The 19932-nt window shown below is 39.2% G+C and overlaps 2 protein-coding genes across 4 annotated transcripts in view; both read right to left on the minus strand.

The window, feature by feature from the left end:
• LOC145498840 (major facilitator superfamily domain-containing protein 12-like) overlaps window positions 1-19932 on the minus strand; it is a 78555-nt gene that overhangs the window by 56279 nt on the left and 2344 nt on the right. Inside the window, exons 3-10 of one of the 2 annotated variants that reach the window (XR_014050910.1) lie at window positions 19579-19743; window positions 18951-19043; window positions 17737-17829; window positions 17379-17419; window positions 16570-16699; window positions 16301-16407; window positions 15949-16070; window positions 14813-15608 (exon numbers count right to left, since the gene is read on the minus strand). Coding sequence is in view for 1 of the 2 variants with exons in the window: in XM_081478746.1 (XP_081334872.1) it covers window positions 15433-15608; window positions 15949-16070; window positions 16301-16407; window positions 16570-16699; window positions 17379-17419; window positions 17737-17829; window positions 18951-19043; window positions 19579-19743 (927 nt within the window). In the remaining variant the exon portion in view is untranslated. Of the gene's footprint in view, window positions 1-13807; window positions 15609-15948; window positions 16071-16300; window positions 16408-16569; window positions 16700-17378; window positions 17420-17736; window positions 17830-18950; window positions 19044-19578; window positions 19744-19932 lie in introns of those variants that run through there. The other variant, XM_081478746.1, reaches the window with a different exon arrangement.
• On the minus strand, window positions 943-13694 carry LOC145498814 (major facilitator superfamily domain-containing protein 12-like). 2 transcript variants are annotated; one of them, XM_081478743.1, is made up of 11 exons: window positions 12970-13694; window positions 9804-9918; window positions 8379-8543; window positions 7798-7890; window positions 7243-7335; window positions 6901-6941; window positions 6089-6221; window positions 5717-5823; window positions 3527-3604; window positions 2592-2716; window positions 943-1890 (listed from the first exon to the last, which is right to left on the minus strand). In XM_081478743.1, the coding sequence occupies exons 1-11, from the start codon at window positions 13449-13451 to the stop codon at window positions 1670-1672; spliced, it is 1653 nt and encodes a 550-aa protein (XP_081334869.1). In that variant the 5' UTR covers window positions 13452-13694; the 3' UTR covers window positions 943-1669. The 2 variants fall into 2 exon arrangements, with proteins under 2 accessions (XP_081334869.1, XP_081334870.1); XM_081478744.1 differs by lacking the exon at window positions 3527-3604 and having other exon boundaries at window positions 12970-13693.

Genomic DNA, 19932 nt, shown 5'->3' on the forward strand with positions numbered 1-19932 from the left:
TTATTTCTAACAAATAGTCGTTTCACATAAAACAACCTCCACCAACCGCACCTTCCAGTTTAGTCTCTTTGGCCGTTACTCGAGTTGTCACGAAACGCCACACAGTATCGCGTGAACACCCAATGTAATGAACGTCTAAAGGAAAATCCGTACTCATGAAGAACGCTAATATGACAAAAACCCCACACGACGCAAGTTTCATCACTTTCTCGATCCACGTCAATTCTCTTTCATTAAGTAAGAAAAACATTCTGACTGTGTAGTTTACGTATTTTGTATTAGGAAAATTCCCTGTTTTCGCATGTTATCTTGAAATAGTTAAATTGTGTTTCTATTACAAAAGTGATCATACACCGGGGAACAGCCAAAACCATTCATCATCATAATAGTTCATTTATATAGCGCACACATCCATTACAAAACTATCCCTAAAAACTTAATTATACTTAATTATAAAGCTGTAAGCATGTTTCGTATTCTTAGCACATGGACAGTCCATGGGCAAAAAGAATACGCGATTATACTTGCTTCTCATCAAATTCAAAAACAGTTAGGTATTTACCTTGGATAAAAACGTACAATCTCTTTTCCTGGCTTGTTTAAAGTAAATATATGCAATGTAATTCGTGTTCTTTTCAAACAATGATGTACAGAGTTGCTGCTTATATCATTTCTCAGTGGTAGAATGAAAGAGTTCTTCTCTTTCCAATCACCACTTAAATATAGTTTTATCGTTCTCATTTAAATATAAATTTACTAACCTCTAAAATTCCATCCGGAAAATAGTTTTTACAGGCATTTATATTAGTTTTTTTTTTTTAGAAAAACCTCTTTTTCAGTTCAATAATGGTTTGCACAACGGCAAAAATGTTAGCTATTAAAAATTTATCTTGTCTTTAACAGTATAATTTTGGTTCGGTAAGAAACAGTTGCTTTGAATTGTTTTTTTCTCCTTTTCTATGTCGTAGCACAAAAACTACAAAGTAACCTTTTTTGTCTTTGAAAGTTCAGTACCCCTGACCGAGACAATAACTTGATTTCTTGAATATTGCAGGTTAAGCTATTTAACTTTCAGTTTATTTTTGTTTTCTGCCACGTTGTTAAATTTATGAGCTGGAGATGAGTTTCGAGTTTGAGATTAAATCACGAGTTCCAGTTGGAGTGAAAACCTTGATTTACAGCCCCTGTTTTATGACGATATACATGTAAAGGGTTTACCCTAACCTACAAATGAAAGCCAACCCTAACCCTAATCAGTCTAGCCAGAGGGCTCATTAATCTAATCGGAGTATCACGTTTCAACTCGAAATCGATATTACAACTCAAAACTCCATCTCGGACCATTTTTGAATCGAACTGATAACGTTCGTAATAAAAGCAATTTTCATACTCTTGGTGTCATGGATTAACTTTCTCCCATTCGATACAGAATGGAATCGCTTGCACGTCTCAGCGCCCAAACACAATTCGGACATGTCCGGAAAGCCTCAGTGACGTGGAGCGGGTCCCAGTCTTACTTCAGCCATTTCAATATCTCTGTACAAGGCTGAAAAATTTAGTCTTTAGGGAAGCAACTTCAGTCTTTGAGGAGGGCACCGGAAATCTTCCAGGTAGACACCTTAGTCTTTAAGTCAGACACTTAATTTTCTGAGGCAGTAACAGCCTGCCGTCACCGCTCGCATTTCTTTTCAGACTTCCTACATGAATTTGAAAAATCTTCCTGTATCGAGCACGGTGAATCTTGGATTGACCCGTACTTTGGCGAAGCTCCGGGCTCGTAGATGAGGCACGGAGATTTAGGAGCTCCAATAGATCTTGCCACGCTTGTACTCCCTAGAGTGCTCTGGCAGAGGAGCTTGTCTTGAACATTTGGGTCCAGTACTCCAGAGTCTACAGAAGACGATATACCTAGTTAGGAACTGTGTGAACTTAAGTAGACTCTGCTTATGAGCCAAGTGGCTCATCAGGCCGGAGCTTATCGCGGTTTCTGTAGGATGAAGCGACTAAGAGTATTTTTACTCCCCGCCCCCCTGGATAAGATGCTAGTCCATCGGAAGTTTACCCCCACCATTAAAGTTCGCCGGTACCCATTTACACACCTGGGAGGAGAGAGGCACTATGAGCGTAAAGTGTCTTGCTCAAGAACACAACACAATATACCCGGCCAGGGCTCGAACCCGAACCGCTCGATCCGGAAACGAGCGCACTAACCAAGAGGCCACCGCGCCTCCCACATGCGAATATAAGAACGGACCTTATTAATCAGAAAGGGATGGATCGGGGATCGCATGAGCTCTGACAAGAGCTCCCGATCCACAACACTTTTGTTTTCCTTGTCAATCATCCCTTTGAGCATTTGACACTCGCAAAGCAGCTGATGTAAGAGATTTTAAGGTTGGCGGGGCACTGATCAATGATTTGCAATTAAAGAGTGCGTAACTTTTCTAAATAGGCATTCAGATTGTATATTTTGGAGACCCATTGCTTAGCACAATGGCTCACTAAGAAAAGACGGACGCACCATATTTGAAACCCCCCTTGCATGAAGATAAGCATCACACACTGTACGCCAAAAAAAAAAGTGCAATTACCTTTAAACTCGCCTATTTTTGTCTTTACCATGGTCAAGAGAACCAGAAATGAAATAATGGTGGCTCCACCAGCAACAAACACCATGATCTCCCTGTAGTACAGATCACAAGCTGAACAGCAAGTTCTACAGAAATCAAAACAACTAATCAGTAAAGATAATTCAGTTCTAACTGAGTAGCTGGGAAAAAAGCGCGGGAAATGGCGCAAGCTAAATGACGAACGCTTTGGGCTTTGCACCTCATTGGACGAGAAATCAACATTCTAGGCCCGTTCGCACTACGTCGGTGGAATTTTAAACAGCAACAATCACCCGTCATTTTACATTTGTGTTTGAGTTCACCCACGGCAGGGCAGTCTCGTGATAATCGCAACATCATCGTTTACGAAACGCTTCGTTTTCAAAAATGTTTTCCGTCCAGAATAAAACGGAAAGCCGGCGTTTCTAAATTACTTCGGTTTGAAGAACGTTTTCGAAAAGCTCCGTATTCGTGACGGATTAGCGTGGACGGTAGGCCTAACTGGAGAAATAATGCTACGTTTTCAAATTCCTCCGGCGTAGTGTGGACGGAGCCTTAAACGAGCGAACTAAATCCAACGAATTTCTGTAAACACTCGCAAGGCTGACAAAACGCAAAGGTCGAAAATGTTGTGGAAACACTTATGTGCGTCTAGTGTTCCCACTGTTATAAACTAACTATGCTTCTCCCAAATTTCCACTCGCGTTTCCCTAACCCTAACCCGACACCACCGGAAAAGTGTTTTCTACTTCTATAAATACGCGGTATCCAAAGAATGACAAGATAATTGTAAAAGGTTTCCTTTAAGGCTGAAATTGTTACAAAGCATTCGCATAACCGCCGTGTAGTAAGCCCGCATGTAAGTTACACAAAAAGACAACAATTTAACAATGGAATGGGGTGGTATAAACCCGTACATCTGTGGATGTCCATGTCCGGTTCCTTGTGGGTAAGCTGTCGCATTTCCACTCCAAGAACTGTGCTGTGGTCCATGGCTTGAATCACACAAGTGAATGGAAATAGCAAATGCAACATGAATAAATTATTCCCATGCGTGCGCGCAACTAAGCCAGCAGTCAGATGTGGACAGCATTGTGTCGCTGTTAGGTGCAGGGCGCAAGCAAGCAGCAACAACATGGCAATCATTATTACATAGATAATAGCTTTAGTTACATGTCCTCTGTACACAATGGAACAAGTGCTGCCCTCGGAAAATCCGCGTCCGACGAGGGTTTTCCTCGGCCGACACTTATTAACCAGTCAGGGAATAGCACGAGTACTCCCGAGCACCTTCGAGAGTTGTCACGTCAGCATGACATCATGCTGCGAAGTAACCTCTCTCAAAACTCGGAAGGTGAACACATGGCTACATCACAATCAGTCATGGCATTCACTGACTGGATGGAGTTGACAGATTGACAGCTGTAATATACAATAACTTTTCTATCAGAGGTGTGGCTTAGAGCTCCAACACCTCCCTAAAGAAGTAGGCTTCTGAAGCCACTAACGTTGCATGAAATATGAACGACATTGAAAGCTCTCGACTTTGCTTTTATTTCAAGTAAATTCGATTACCGTTTTCGCTTCTCTATCATACAAGCTAGCAATGAAATCTCGAACAAGCAACTTCAGAGCTCCAAAGCAGAACGATCCGTGTGTAATTTTCCTGTGAGAAAACACAACTGAGTTGACCAGTATGGATGATTTTCGGGTGTTGGCATACCAGGATTTGCCATGTTATTTCAATGTGTGTCCAGTAGGTTGTTGTAGCGTTCAACCCTCAAGATGAAAAGCTGGTGTAACGTGGAATGAGCCAGGATTTTCCCACACCAAAGAGTAAATATGGGCAACTTGTGAATTTCTTAGATGTAACTGAAGAAATTTTGCCGAAGTGGAAAGCCTGATAGCAGGTCAGGATAGATTAGACCCGAGTTATATGACGCTGTGTGTTGAGGGGTAGTCGGGGTATCAAAGACAAAGGAAACTGCAGAAGAAAAGTGATCACAGAGAATGAACCAGATGATAAAGATGTTGACGGTAATAACCTACTGTAGTAATGATTTACTAGCTACAGTGTGGTGCAATTAGAAAGACGCTGAATTGCCAGAGGTTGCAAAAGCATCACACCTGGATCTTTCCTTCCTAGCCATTGTAAAAGGATTGAAAAAACTAATCCGGTCAGGAGAAATATGTGGTACGGTCAAAAGCAAGAAGAACTCCAGTTGAGCAAGTAACATCCTGACTGAAGAATTGGTATTTGTGAAGAGGAGCTCCCGAAACCAGCTGTCGGCCAACTGTCGGCCAATAGGATACCAACAAGTTACCAACAAGTTACCAACAAGCTACCGGAAGTTTTTCGACAGTTTTCGACAGTTGATGGCTCGTAATACACGGTATAGTCATAGAGTATGATTTAGGAAATGACCGCTGCAGGAAGTCAGAAACTCGTAAATCATCAGATCAAATACATAACTGGAAAGTCGTTGACAAGCACACAACCAAAACAAGAAACCATAATATTGTTCACGCAAGAAAATCTTCTATGACTACAATAAATGCAGTCTTGACTGGTATTACAAAACAATGACATACATGAGGAATGATTAGGGAGGTTCCGGGTGACTCGTTAGACAAAGTGTCTTTGGACCTCTCATGGGTCTTGTTACCAAAGAGAATAGCTGAAACAAATAAGACAGCCTAATGAGACTGTTTCTTCGGTAGTTTTGCAAAGAATGCGTTCGCTTGTAACGGAAAACTGTATTTTCCTGTTCAAGTGCGGAAAACCTCGGAGGTGTCGATACAGACCTGTATAATCCATATTGCATGTGCTAACTGTACCGCACATGCACTGACTCTAATGAGACTCTTTAGATATAGCACATTTACAAGTCAGTTGTTCTCAGTTACAACTTGAACAGTAAAAGAAGTAAAGAAAGAGTAATATGCATGTAACTATTTCTTTCTTTCTTTCGTTCAGTTTGTTCTCGGAAAGTACAATTTGAAACAAAGTAATCTTGTTGTCAAATTGTACTGATAACATAGCTTGTATTTACCTGAGAATTCTTACGAGAAAGTAAGCAAGCAGTCGTGACTCCTATGATACTTACTTTCCTATCTTGTTACATGGATGAAATATCTGAATCAGCTGAACGGCAACTCCATTCGATAATTTATCAGTGAAACTCATGGCTCCATAAACAAAAGCACCTGTTTCCTGAGAAATAAAAAAAAAGACACATGCAAAGTCAACAAAATATGTCACTCCACATACATACGAGGCTTTTTTTCAGAAATTTTATATCTAAGGCACGAAAGCCAATTAAAATAATGTTACAGGTGAGTGACATCTACATGACCATACAATCGTGTACCGCAAAGCTCAACTGAATCCTGGGAGGGAGGGAGAGAAATTCTTTTGTACAATCCTGTGGGCCAGCCGTCCCTGAATTTAAACTCAAAATCTGTGACAGGCAGCTTACCACATTCTCTCCAATAAGATCTGCCAACATAGTCAAAGCTGTAACAAGAAGTGTTGAACCACCGACACCTAATAATGCTGCAGCCCCATATGTAGCTTTGTAGTTGTGCTTACGAATGAACCACATCCATGTACTGTGATAATAAATAACACAGAAACATATATTATTCATATATAACACAGTAACAGGTTTAGGGAAAAACCTAGACTGCAAAACAGTCATATTTTGTGCGAATGGGGGCGACGGTCAATATTCAAATGAAAGGTCTGACGCGAATGTAACAACGGCGAGGGAGAATGGGGATAGCTAGGAAAAACCACGAACCAACGAAAGAAATTTTAGCTGTTTCAGTTAGTGACATGTCAAGCTACTTGGAAATATATTTTCAAGTTTCCCAAAAGGAGTAGAACTTATAACATCCTGCAGACCATTTGTAGGCTCTACTGCTGAACTATGTTAGACTCCATGGAGCTTCATGAAGACTGTTGTGTAACTAGGTTCAAGTGTGACCAACTTTCCACACACTGTTAGGATCAATTCACCCTGGATAAAGGACCAACATGAAAACTTGCTGGGGCTGATATGGCTTCCTCTCTAAATACTGTCATTTACTTAATATGTTTATTTTGTCTATTTATTAGATCATGTCAGTAAAGAAATGAACATGGTATACGTGAAGATTGATGGATATGAGAGGCATGACCATTTTCTTTGTTACTATCCAGTGTTTGCTTGATGTAAAGTAGCTATCAAAAGGATGATCTAATTCTGTCAGTAATCCTATCAATCCAATTCAGTCACTCCTGGCTCACCTCACTCCTGCTATCATAAGTAGACCAAGAAAGAATGTTCCCTACAAGCAAATATGAAGAGCCAATCAAATTATATAAACCAAAAGATTAAAACATTTTTATTCAATACATGATGATCCCACAATAGTATCTGCTTTTTGGAAGATTGCACCTCAATTAAGAAGACATAAATTTTAGTTGATCTAATAAATTATGATCTCAACTTTTATGCCCTTGACTCCAAGGTTCTTCATATTTATATTCACACATACATTACTGTAGGTCACTGTTCCTTCACAACTTAATTATAAAAAAAAAATTTCCAAACTAGAATTACAAAATCACATTATGTGTCGAACATACCTTCCTTCCTATGCGATTATTCAATGGTTTTGAAAGAAATGTCGACAAGAAACCGCTGACGTAGATAACTAAGGGAATTTTGGCAATGGTGTCCTGAAATGGAAAAAAACCCCGAGATATTGAAGGTATCAATAATACATTTATAAACTTGTGTGTCCCCAGCATTTAGGGTGCGTTCCTTTGGGGTGATCTGGATCAGGATCAGTGATCCAAGATCATGGTGCAGCATAGGACCCAATGAATCCACTCTGGTCATGGATTCATCGGTTCCTTTGATGCACCATGATCCAGAGTGATCTTGGATCACTGATCCAAATCCAGATCCAGATCACCCCAAAGGAACGCACCCTTAGTAAGGTTTCAACCACTAATCAAACTGCCAGACTGCCTAGGGAGACTAATCAGTCTTCACCCTGGCTAATATCAAATTAATTAAAGTTCACACTAGATAATATGATAGTCTACATGCATGTCTTATGATTCTGAAATGAAAATTCCACAGAAAGAGACTTTCACTCCACTACTTTTATAAAAAGAATTTTACCAATTATTTACCTTGTTGAGGGACAGTGTTTCCAGAGTGTACATTGGGACATACACTTGTGTAATATTAACAATAAGACGAGTACACATGTACAGCAAAGCCACCTGCAATGATAATTAAAAATTATGAAATACCCAGGTGTGCTAAAGGTTCATTAACAATATTAATTATTATTAATTAAAAGTATGAAATCAGGATTTCACTATTCTCAGGAATTGAATTGTTCAGGAATTGAATTATCCAGTAATATTTCTACATGTTTCATGAGTTTGTAACTTTGGAGACACAACAAAATGTCTCCATCTTGTAGATGATCTCCAGTCACTGCACACTAACCATTGATGGTGTATAGTACCTCAGCCAATCAGATAATTACAGCATTTGCTTTTGCATATTATTATTGCTCTTTTACTTCGCATCCATTACATTCATTAGCTCAATCACAAATTCCTTGCATGGGCAAAAATTTCAAGACAGGGAAATAACATTCAATAGTTTTTGAAACAGAATATATGAAAACCAGAGTTTATATAGTTAATACAGTTTTCACTGTTCTTTGATACGATGTTAAGTTTTTGTTTTTAACACAAACCTGATAGAACTGGATTTCCTTAAACCAGTGTTTCCAGTTGCCAGCACTCCTCTTACTTCCTTCACTTGCAAATAAATATGTACAACTTCTTGGCGGCTCTTTCAATCCAATATGGAAAATGAGCATGAATAGAAGACCAGTACCCACCACAATAAATACAACATACTGAAAAAGAAATGCAACAGGTAAGTTAAAAGACTAGGTGTAAAGAGACAAAATATAACATTACTGTGTAATTTGACTGAATTGGTATCAAAACTGATTTGCAAAAGCAATTTGACTTTAAAATCCCCCAATCCAGGATTATTACATTTTAATTACAGTCAAACACATATTACAAATTGTACAAAATGCTTCCATTTACGGTTAACTTTCCAACTTTAAGGGAGTACTCTTAAGCCTATGCCATACTGTACGTCTGCACCTTACAGAGATGTCCTCACTTTTTATAGAGAATTGATGTTGTGTGTGAACATAATGGGATATACACAAGTAATATTAATACTCTTGGTTACTAATAGTTGGTATTGTGTCACTGGATGGAGTATAAATCATAAAACCATTTTCTACTCACTGCTCTGCTGAAGCTAAAATAGGGTTGTTATGACTGAGCTTACCCAGAGGGTTACATGGTAAGGAAATTATGCAATTCACAAGTTATGCTTGCACGTCGATCGGTGGAGAGTGAATGGGTGGGTCAATTATAAAGATAACTTAGTATGACTGTAAAACTTAGAAAGAGGCAGAATCAGAGTGTTTAAATAGACAAGTGAGGATCCTGAACACTTGAGGGTATTTGGGCTTTATCGACAAGGATGTGAGGGATTACCCTAGCATTTAACAAAAGTTTGTTACGGAAACATTTCCGTAGTGGAAATAGTTGGAATGAATGTACAATCCTTGCATCTGACAGCTTTTAAGATGGTTTCTGCTCAAAGTTTGAGCCATAAGTGCAAAAATTATTTACTAAAAATATACTCACAGCGCGGTAAGTTTTTGAATACTATATATAAAAAAAACACTATAATTCATTTCTCTAGGTGACAATACGATTAAATCCCCAAGCTTTCTCGAGAAATTTATTGTCAAATGTCATAAGAATGCTTAATGTGTGCGTTATTGTGTTTTCAACTAACGTGAAATGTACGTTTTTTGAAATATGGATAAATTCAAGTTCAATTTTCTCTCGCAGGGTCAGCTTAAGAGCTTAAGTCTCGAAAAGTTCTTCTTACCTTTATTGAAAATATTATGGTACCATGCTATGAGGTTTTCTTTTGGTAACTTTATTTTTGCCATTATGGCTCGAATGTTCTGCAGAAATCATCAAAATAATTTTATGGAACAGATCAGGTTCCACATTTAAAATATAACAAATGAAAATTATTGGTTATTGGAGAAATTAGGAAGAAAATTCTTAGCACTGACCATAAAAGCTGTGGAGTCAGAAGGAGTAAGTTTTTCTGATCCTCTGCCTTCTGTACTTAGAAGAAGCCAAGTTACCAAGAATACAAAAATGTTTGATGAGACTGTAGCAGCATATCTGAAGAACCAAACAAAAATATGGTTTACTAAACTATCAAATGTGCCCCCACAGGGCTCAAAGTTAATGACCAACTGGTCACATATGTGACTAGATGTTTGGCTGTATGCCTAAAAATCATGTATGGTCGCACCAGTATGCCTTTGGTCAGATGCTAGCCACCTGACCATACTAACATACTCCAATCGATAAGACAAAAAAACAGAAGCTTCAAACAATAAATACCGTATAAATATAAACGTAGATGTAACATGCTGAAGATGACTAATAAAAGTCTCAAAGCCACTGCTTTCTGCTTTTATCACATACGGAGCAAAATTACTGAATGCTGATTGGCTGAGACAGAGGGCATTTTTTCTTAATCACAAGGGCACTTTTGGTAATCAAGAGGGCATGATTACTTGAAGCTGATTGACTGAGCATGCCTGCTTTACGTTGGTTTCCTGCTTCAAACAGATTTTGAAAAGGAATTTCAGAAACACAACACTTGAGTTTGATCTAAACGCGGTTGTTTCATCTTAACGTGAAAGAAAATGGACATGCAGCAAAGCGCAAACTTTTGGTGGAAAAGCAAAAGGATTTTTCTACGAAAATGAAAACCAAATGTTTTGATGTGATTTTCAATGTCATTCTTATTGCATGTATTTTATTTTACTTTTACTTTTAATTTATTTTTATTTTTTAATCTTTTTTACTTTCATTTTACTTTTATTTTGTTTTATTTTTCTCACATTTTTAGTTAATATTAATTTAATTTATATGTTATTTTTTGTTATTGCTCATTTTTTTTACTTCTTTGTTATTTCTATTTTATGTCACCTAGTTTTCTGACAATATAGTATGTATATCAATGTAATTTTCCTATGATAATGCTGGGCCACCATACATATCCATGTGTTTACATCAAACTAGATGTTCGTTTAGATGTAAATTTTACAATGCTGTGGTGCAGCATTCCAATATTGACTGGCAGTTGGCTTGGAAACTGACAAATTCAATTCAGATTTGCTTTCAAGCCAAGTTACAAACTTCCTTTTGATTTTAGACAATTTTAGTTCCCATAACTTTCTGCTTTTTTTGTCTCAGAGGAACAACAAAATAATCATCCTTTGGCCAACTACAGCCCCTCATGTTTAACATGATGGACTTCAAATAGAGCACTCAGGAATTCAGCAATTAATATTTAATTGTTTCTGCTCATCTTTACTGCGCAAGCAAATTCACACGCCATGTCATGCATGAGAGTACACACTAAGTAATAAAATCAACAATGATAGGGGAGATGGCCATTGCTATAGCTTTGCCTGGATTTAATGATCTTGGACGTTCGGTGACCCCTACTTTTCTTTTGATAGAAAAAAATTAAGAAAATGTGTCAATTAGAAGTTTGCATTTTTAGCAAAATGCACATTCGAATATCGTTATTTTTAGCTCTTCGTTTATCTGTATGGCGGTTTCAAATGCCTCTTGAAGGCTTAAGTTTTGTGAAAACATTGGCAACATTTGGAATTATTTACGCAACAGACCCACTTCTACTAAATATGACTAAGATTGTTTGCCTCCATTGACTCACCTTCAGTATTTTTAACTACAAACCCCTGCCGAATTGTGTGCGCCAATTTTTCAAAATCAGGGTAGTTTTCCACACGCTTCATCTCTGAAACGAAGTTGGTGACCCCCAATATTTTTTGCTTTTCTGTCACAAGTAACTCATTATCTGACTGCAGTGAAAATTTTAAAAAAATCTATCTACTGGAAAATTTTACACAAACGACAGAAAACATGGAACAATTTTGCTACGTCATTGGATTCAAAGATATTGGGATTCACCCTTTACACGTTATTGGATTTGTTGTGGATTTATTTTTTTCCACTCTGGAAAGCGGATTCAAAAATATCCGGATTCGATGCTGAATTCGCACGTGTGGACGGAAGCCGTATCCAGAAAGAAAAAGTTGTGAATTCAAAAATATCCGGATACGTGTGGACGGGGCCTTAGAAAATACCATGACGAAAAAAAAAAGAAAACAACTTGTTTACTCTAAAGTCAATTTGATACAATCTGAACTCAATTTGATACAAAGTGAAGTTTTTTTCGTAACAAAATTAAACAAGAAGAAATATCCCTTGAAATGAAAGTATTTTCATCTTTGCGTTGCATACAACAGTGATCGATTGAAAGAATGTAATCCTAAAAGGAGAAAAACCATGTTTGTCTGGAGGTCTCTTGGAACTTTTCCCTCTGAATACACTGAACGTCTTGTCTAAAACGAGCCCCACGGTGGAGCAAATCATCCACTACAAAACAAAAACATTTAGTATTGCTTGGCAATTCAAAACATGGAAATTCTATAATAATTTCAGACTACCGGGTATCTTAAAGTTTTGTATCAAATTGACTTCAGTTTGTATCAAATTGACTTTTTACCACAATTGCTACTAATCGCAATCTGATTGGCTCATTTGGCGTTGTTGATAAGAGTCCAAACAACGCTGCTCGCATCAGTGTGTTACGCAATTCCTTTTTCAGCTCACGCTCTGAAAAAACATTTTCTTTGACGTTAATATTGTGGTACAAACAAATTGAATGTGGTTTAGCATGTCTGTACTCTTATTGACAACGATACCCATCATCACAGTGATCAAAATTTGTTGTGGACTCACGAGGCGCATGACGAGTATCGTTGTCGATAAGAGTACAGACCACGATAAACCACATTCGATTTGTTAATTAGATATCGACTTCGACCTGTAACGAAACGATTTGTATAGAAACGACTTTGTATCAAAACGATCGGACACCATTGTGCAATGTGACGTTTGAGCTTGACCTGCTTCGCTGAAAAGGGGTCAAAAGCTTGCTATAGCAGACGGCAGACCGTAGTGCGTTACCCATTACATAATATGCTTTCAGCATGGCCGGCAGTTGGCACCAGCTGACACGACAGAAATTATGACAAAATAAACTGACGAAGTAACTTTACATAAAAGCTTATTTATTTTTGGTAAAAAAGTGCAACTCCATCGATAATTATGATTTGGTTGACTTACCTAATGGCATTCAAAGTGACTTTTTCGTTCTCGTTATCCGTCAGCTCTGGAATCAAGCTTAAATGAGAGATCTGCGTGGAAGCCCAGCCAAACTGGAAGATCACAATAAAGGGAACATAGTACATGAATAAGGCCCAAGAGGAAGCACCTTCGCAGTTGATACAGAGGTTGAAAACGAACGGAAACGAACCAGCAACACACAGAACTCCGACAAGATGCCACACTTTTCTCCGGCCGTAATTACAATCGCCAGTTTTATCGGACTCCACTCCAACAAACGGGGTGGCCAGAGCATCGGCGACTTGTCCGATCAACAACAGAGTTCCTGCGGCCACGTTCGAAAACTCGACGACCTTGTGAAGGTAGACAAGAAAGTATGTAAACCACATAGAGGCACAAAGGTCGTTAAGAATATGACCAACTCCGTAGCATATTCGAGTTCTCCAGGTCAGCTTCGGCTTCACTTCAGTACACTGGTCCATGACTAAAAAAAGTTGAAAGAACTGCAATCTTAGTTATAGTAAGAAACCACTAGCCGACGTAGTACCTGTCACGAAAACAAGAGATAGCTCTTTAGCTTGCAAACTCGTTTAGAACGCCAAGCAGTTTCTGCTCTGATCGCAAGAAGGTTGTATTGTTGTTTCAAATTGATAAGTCTAGTGCCTCAGACTCTTTCAGCTTCCCTCTACGAACATTTCTAACTTCCTCCTCCTTCACCGAGTGCTGTAATGAAATTTTATATACGCGGCTTTTATCATCACAATGTCACGTGCATAGTCATATGATGAACAAGAGTTCTCCACAGGGGAGGTGAGCTACTTTGTCTAAGAAGTGTCTAAGACGCTATACACATTATTTTCTCTTATTAGCTTGGAAAACCACTGGATTTGACCTGCAAAAGACCTTACGTACCTTCTTTACTTCTCGTAACACAATAATGAACATTTTGGAAAGATAAGGGAATCTATGAATCACATGTCATTGTGTTACAAGGGAACCTCACTGCCCCCTTACTGAGGAAACCAACGGAACCTTGAAAGGAGATTTGTTATTGAACATAATACATGTACCCTCGGGCGATAACCACGAGGACAGGCAAATTTATTTTTGACTATTTTTTTCTGTAAGATTATCGTTGTTTTGACGGGTAGTGAAAATAAACTCTCGTCACGCGGCGCAGAAAAACAATTAAAACAATGTTCAACTGATTTGCGATTTACGTCATCGCCTCCACCTGACTTGGAAAAATTTCCATTCTAAGTTAATTATTTTGTTAGGCAATCGATCATACGATCTGCTCTCTAACTCGTGACTAACGTCATAACAGCTAAGCTTTTATTCACGCAACAAAGCAGTGCGTAGTTATTTTTATTTTATGCCTGCAAGGTTTGCCTAATAGATGGCAAGACTAATAATCAGAACAAATCTAATAAAGCAGGTTGTGAATGATGTTAAAATCCGGGCAAAATTATATACTCCCATTCGTGGGGATAGTTTATTCAATCTGTTCACTGCAAATTGCATAACGATGGAAAAGAGATAAAAGGGAAAGGGGTGGAGGACAGGCATAAAATGCGCGCGCCTGGGGGGCGGGGGGAGAGGGGCGTCTCAGTGGCGGGCCACTCTCATGCAAAGCAATCAATCGTGATCTGGAGTCAAAAGCAGTTTCGTCAACTTCATTCAATAGATGTAATCTTTATATAAATTATCTTAACACATGGAGCCGTTCTCTCGTTTCTAAACAGTGTATCTCAATAATTTTAAAGCCACAGCACCACACTATTGCGTATAAATACCTGTCTGACGACTGCCAGCAGTCTAAAGCCTGGTTCACACTAGCGACATAACGACATAACGACATCGTCACGAACGACATAAAAATGACGTTATCTCGACCTAAAGAGGACGTTATGTTTGTAGTGTGAACATGTAGACATAATGACATATTAGCAACATAACAGCATGAACATAACGACATAAAGATAAAACTGATCTTTTCCTTATGTCGTTATGTCGATGTCGTTATGTCGCTAGTGTGAACCAGGCTTAATAAATAGATAAATAGATAAATAGATAAATAGAGAATGGTTCAAAGGAAGCTTCACACTTCATATCATTTGAACAGTTTTAAACAATATCTTAGCAAGCAAAGCCCGTATTGACGTCACGGATTTAAACCTTTGCGGACACTCGCAGGAACTGTAAGCAGATGCTCGCGCTCTAATTTTCGCGCGGAAAAGCTCTTGGTGCGGGAACGCTTGTTACGCAGGCTAAGAGGAAGAAAATGTTTCAGATTTGAAAAGGTTTCTGTCATGATTAAGTTAGCAATAAAGCGAAGAAGCATCAATTCGGGGAAAGAAGTACCGAAGAACCGCGACTTCTAGCTTTCCATTTAGAATACGGCATTCTCTTCGAGCAAGAGAAAATAAGGTGCTTCGAGTCACTTGTGTTATTGTAGGTCATTTAAGTGAGGTCCATTGAACCGTACAAACGTATTGACTCCGGGGCCGCTGGGGACGTTCCTGTGCCTTGGGCCAAATGAACTGAGGGCTCATATGGAACAAATGGACCTTTGGAGCAAATCAGGGACCACGAACCAGACTGTAACCATGTATTGGTTCCTGCAGCTCCACGTACCGCTAAGATATTAAAATAAAGAAAGTAAGGATCGAAGATGAAAAATCGTAACTTGCTTGAAGTTTTCCTTCTTGTGCGATCTTATTTTGTCTTTGAATGTATAAAATGTGTTTGATAACAAATCGTGATGTTCAAAAAGCTTTTCTGGTTGGCGTATCTGGAGTAACAGAACTGAGAATTATCTCTCCGCTGTCGGATCAATACGGGTTGCGACAATGAACTATAAATTAGTGAGAAAGAAAAACTAAACAAATTTTACACGAAGTGTAGTTCTGCAAGGGTTCAATGTCAACATTCGTAAGTACATTCATTTGAAAATAGCGTCAATTGTCTTCGGTATACCTGCGCGAGTTTCATCCAGGTTTTTCTTTATAAGTGTAGCGAGAGTTAAAAGGGCCAGGACTGCTGCTGCTCCTGATGCTAACACCATGACCTCTCTATAGAAAAGCGCTCCAGCACTGGCCCTGTTAATCAAACAATATGTCAGTGTTACTAGCTACTGTACAAAGGAAAAAACCGGATCCTGTAGAAACCGAGCCGGGATCATGGCGACTGAACATAGAGAACTTAGGACGTGATCTTGCCTTGTTCATCTTCACATATCAACTCCCCCGAAGGCATAGGTACATTCAGGAAGCGAAATATTCTAACGGCACCGAGAGAACAGGGTTTGTTACATTTCTAAGCAACTTACCTATTCTCGCTGTTCTTGGGATAAAACACTTGAACGATTTGTATAACAATACCATTGGACATCTTGTCCAAAAAGCTCATGGCTCCGTAAACAAAAGCCCCGGTTTCCTGCAGCATTAAAGGGAAACATCAGATAATGTTATTTATTTGTACTGAAATTTTACGCTCTTCGTTCGCAAAAAATGTATGGGAACCAGCCTTTATCCGTCCTCTGCAAAATGTGAATATTAGAACTAAAACAAAACAGCTATCACGGTCCAGTATTCTTACCACGTTATCTCCTATAAGATCAGCCAGCATTGTCAATACAGTAACCAGTAATGTGGAGCCTCCAACTCCTAATGTCACACTGGCGCCGTACATCTGAACACTGTGCGGAGGAATGAGCCACAACCAAACACTACAGGGACAGCAAAAGTTTGCCCAAAACGGTTAGTTAACTGACCAATAGTTAAAACAGTTTCAGGATAAATTCTTCGTGCTGTTGAGTTCACAAAGGACATAAAAGCCGGATTAAACAAGGACGAAAGTCGATGAGAGTTACAACTTTCTCATGCCATGGTTTGAAGCCAACGCCCGACCATGCTGTCTAACAAATAGATTCTATGTTGCCGTGGTTCTCTTCAGTAATAGATCACAGATGTAGTAAGAACAAAAAAAAAGTGAAACACGAGCCGTTGGGCTCGTCACTATGTGTCACTCTGTGTCACTGATGCTCTTACCACATTTTGAGGTCTTTTGTGATCTGTTACTGAACAAACGCAACATGGAATCTATGATAGAGTCCATGACTAACTACTTTATTTGGTAAAGAAACAAAAAATGTTTATGACGTAATCTATATATCTGTCCTCCAATAGATCATAAGTAAAAACCAATCAAAATGCGAGAATAATAATTTGACTTACAATCCATCCTTGTGACCTCTTATGACCTTTCATGAAATTTGACGAGAGCTTTCCCTCGTTGACATGTAGATCATGTCAATCTCGGGTACCTTCACCTGATAATAGCAGGTATTTTTGAAAAAGTTAAAGAACACCCTCCTTCAAATCTCCTGTGAAAAACATATATCTTACCTTGTTCCTAATATGATGATAAGCCCACCCAGGAAAACAGCCTATAACAAACACAAAAGAAAGAGAGTTAAAAAATCTCGAATCTCGTTTCCCCAATAGTAAACACCTATTACTAATGCCAAAATGCTCCATACAGAAAGAACAGGCCCGAGTTGCTCGAAAGGTGGATAACGCTATCCACTGGATAAATCACTATCCAGCGGATAGCGTGGTTTGTTTTGTTAACACTTATCCACTGGATGGCGATTTATCCGGTGGATACCATTATCCACCTTTCGAGCAACTGGGACCACTACTTTTTCTACCCTATACGCATGGTTGTTAGTCCAAGAACAACTGTAAGGACATAATAACTGACCTTTCTGCCAAGACACTTGTTCAGCGATTTGGTAAAAAACGTAGACACCAGTCCACTCACGTACACCACCAATGGCATTATGGCAATATCTCGCTGGTAGATAAATGAGCACAAATGTTAATTAAAACTGCAATGTTCATCGACGCATGGTGAATGAAGTTTAGTCACGTGTTACGTATACCTGACCATTTACACGTGATGAGGTCGGAAATGATGAAACGGATTCGGTACGTTTACAGTCGAACCTCCACTAACAGCCGGCCACCCCGCCCAGTGGCCACTTTTTTTGTCCCATTGGACGGTCCATACATTCATTCTTATTATACCCTCTCAACAACGGCCACCTCTCCACAACGACAACAGCCAGTAAAGCGTGTCCCGGCTGCTAAAATACCCTCTCGACTTACAAACGCTGCTTATAAAACCCCATTTTTTACCACAATTGCTACTAATCTCGCAATCTGATTGGCTAATTTGCCGTTGTCGATAAGAGTCCAGACAACGCTGCTCGCGTCAATGTGTCACGCTCTTAGTCACGCTCTGAAAAAAAACTATTTTCTTTGACGTTGATATTGTGGTAAAAAACAGAGTGGTCAAAAAAAAAAATTGACAGTTGTCAAAATTTGATGTGGACTCACAAGGCACAGCCGAGTGAGTCCACAACATTTCGACCACTGTTATGACGCATATCGTTGTCGATAAGAGTACAGACAAACCACATTCTAAACCACATTCGGTTTGTTAATTTTTTTTATTGTAAATGGTCATGAAACTTGATCCGTAAGGTGCGTTGTCGGTTTCTGATCGGTTTCTTTTGTATTGATATATTTTGATTATCGTACGTATTTATATGCTACAATAAGCATCTCTTTTACAAATAAAAATGTTGTACCCCCGACAAAAACAGATGTCATATTACACCCATAACCTATAACTCATAACCGTGACGACCGCCTCTCTACAACGGTCACTTTCCCAGACCTCGTTCCCAGGGTCTCCCATCTTCCCGCCCCCTGGAGACCCTGGGAACGAGTTTGCCACTTTCCTCTAGCTCTGTCCCCAAGGTGGCCGTTGTGAAAAGGTTCGACTGAACCCCTGTTATAATACAAATCACTTCCAGCCGACTAGCAATAGTACGCTTAATGTGAAGACAGCGTGACTCGTAACAGAGTAATTGTCTCAGTAATTTAACCAAGACTACACAAGGTACCCACCTTGGAGAGGCTGAGTGTCTCCAGGGTGTACATTGGAATGTAACACTGCGTGACATTGATGATCAGACGAACACACATATACAGCATTCCTATCTAGAAAGAAACAAAACATTAAGGGAAAGATAACTTTGTTACAGGCGAAGCTTGCGTAGATGGCGAGTTCTCGCGCGCGAGTGCCGCGAGAGCAGACCTTATCACAGATTTAAAAGCCATCTTGAGGGATAGTTAAGACATTAGGCAAATGATTGCCTTGACCAAATTTGAGGGAAGGAACTGTGTTAGAAATCTCCCAGTCGCGTTTTTAATTCTCCATACATTCGTGTACAGATTTTCACATGTCTATGCAAGGTCACAGAGAACTTAAAAAATGTAGACTGTTCAAGGCGACTGAACGCGTGTCAAATTTGATTAATGAAATCCCTTGCCTAGAGTCTATACTTTGCTATCCAGAATACTTCAGAATTCATATTAGCCATCAGATTCCCATACAAACACTGTAATTTCTGTCGTGTGTTGTCTACCAGCGTGAAGATGGCTTCCAAAACCATGATAAGGTCTATGCTCGACCATTTCTTACATAGACTGATCGAACGTTACTACTCCCTAGTGGCAAAGACGATACCCATACCTGATAAAAGAGTGGCTCCTGGAACCAAGCAGTCCAATTGCCAGCCGACCTCTTGCTTGACTTGGTAGCGAATTCAGCACTACAGTCACGTGGGTCTTCCTTAACTCCCACGTGAAAGACGATCGAGAAGAAAATACCCGTTCCAACAACTATGAACACCACGTACTGGAAACAAGTACGATAAATTATGAGTAAATACTGTATTGGAACGGTAACAGAGCCATCTATTCCACAAAGACATCTTTGAGAAATCTATTGAGATGAGCTTGATTCTAGCGAGTTTTTAAAACAGTCAACGGCTCAGAATACAGTAAACTTTTAAAGCCTACTCGGGAGGAGATAGCTAGATAGTTG

The sequence above is a fragment of the Orbicella franksi genome, chromosome 1 (assembly GCF_964199315.1).
Source record: "Orbicella franksi chromosome 1, jaOrbFran1.1, whole genome shotgun sequence".
NCBI classification, from domain to species: Eukaryota; Metazoa; Cnidaria; class Anthozoa; order Scleractinia; family Merulinidae; genus Orbicella; species Orbicella franksi.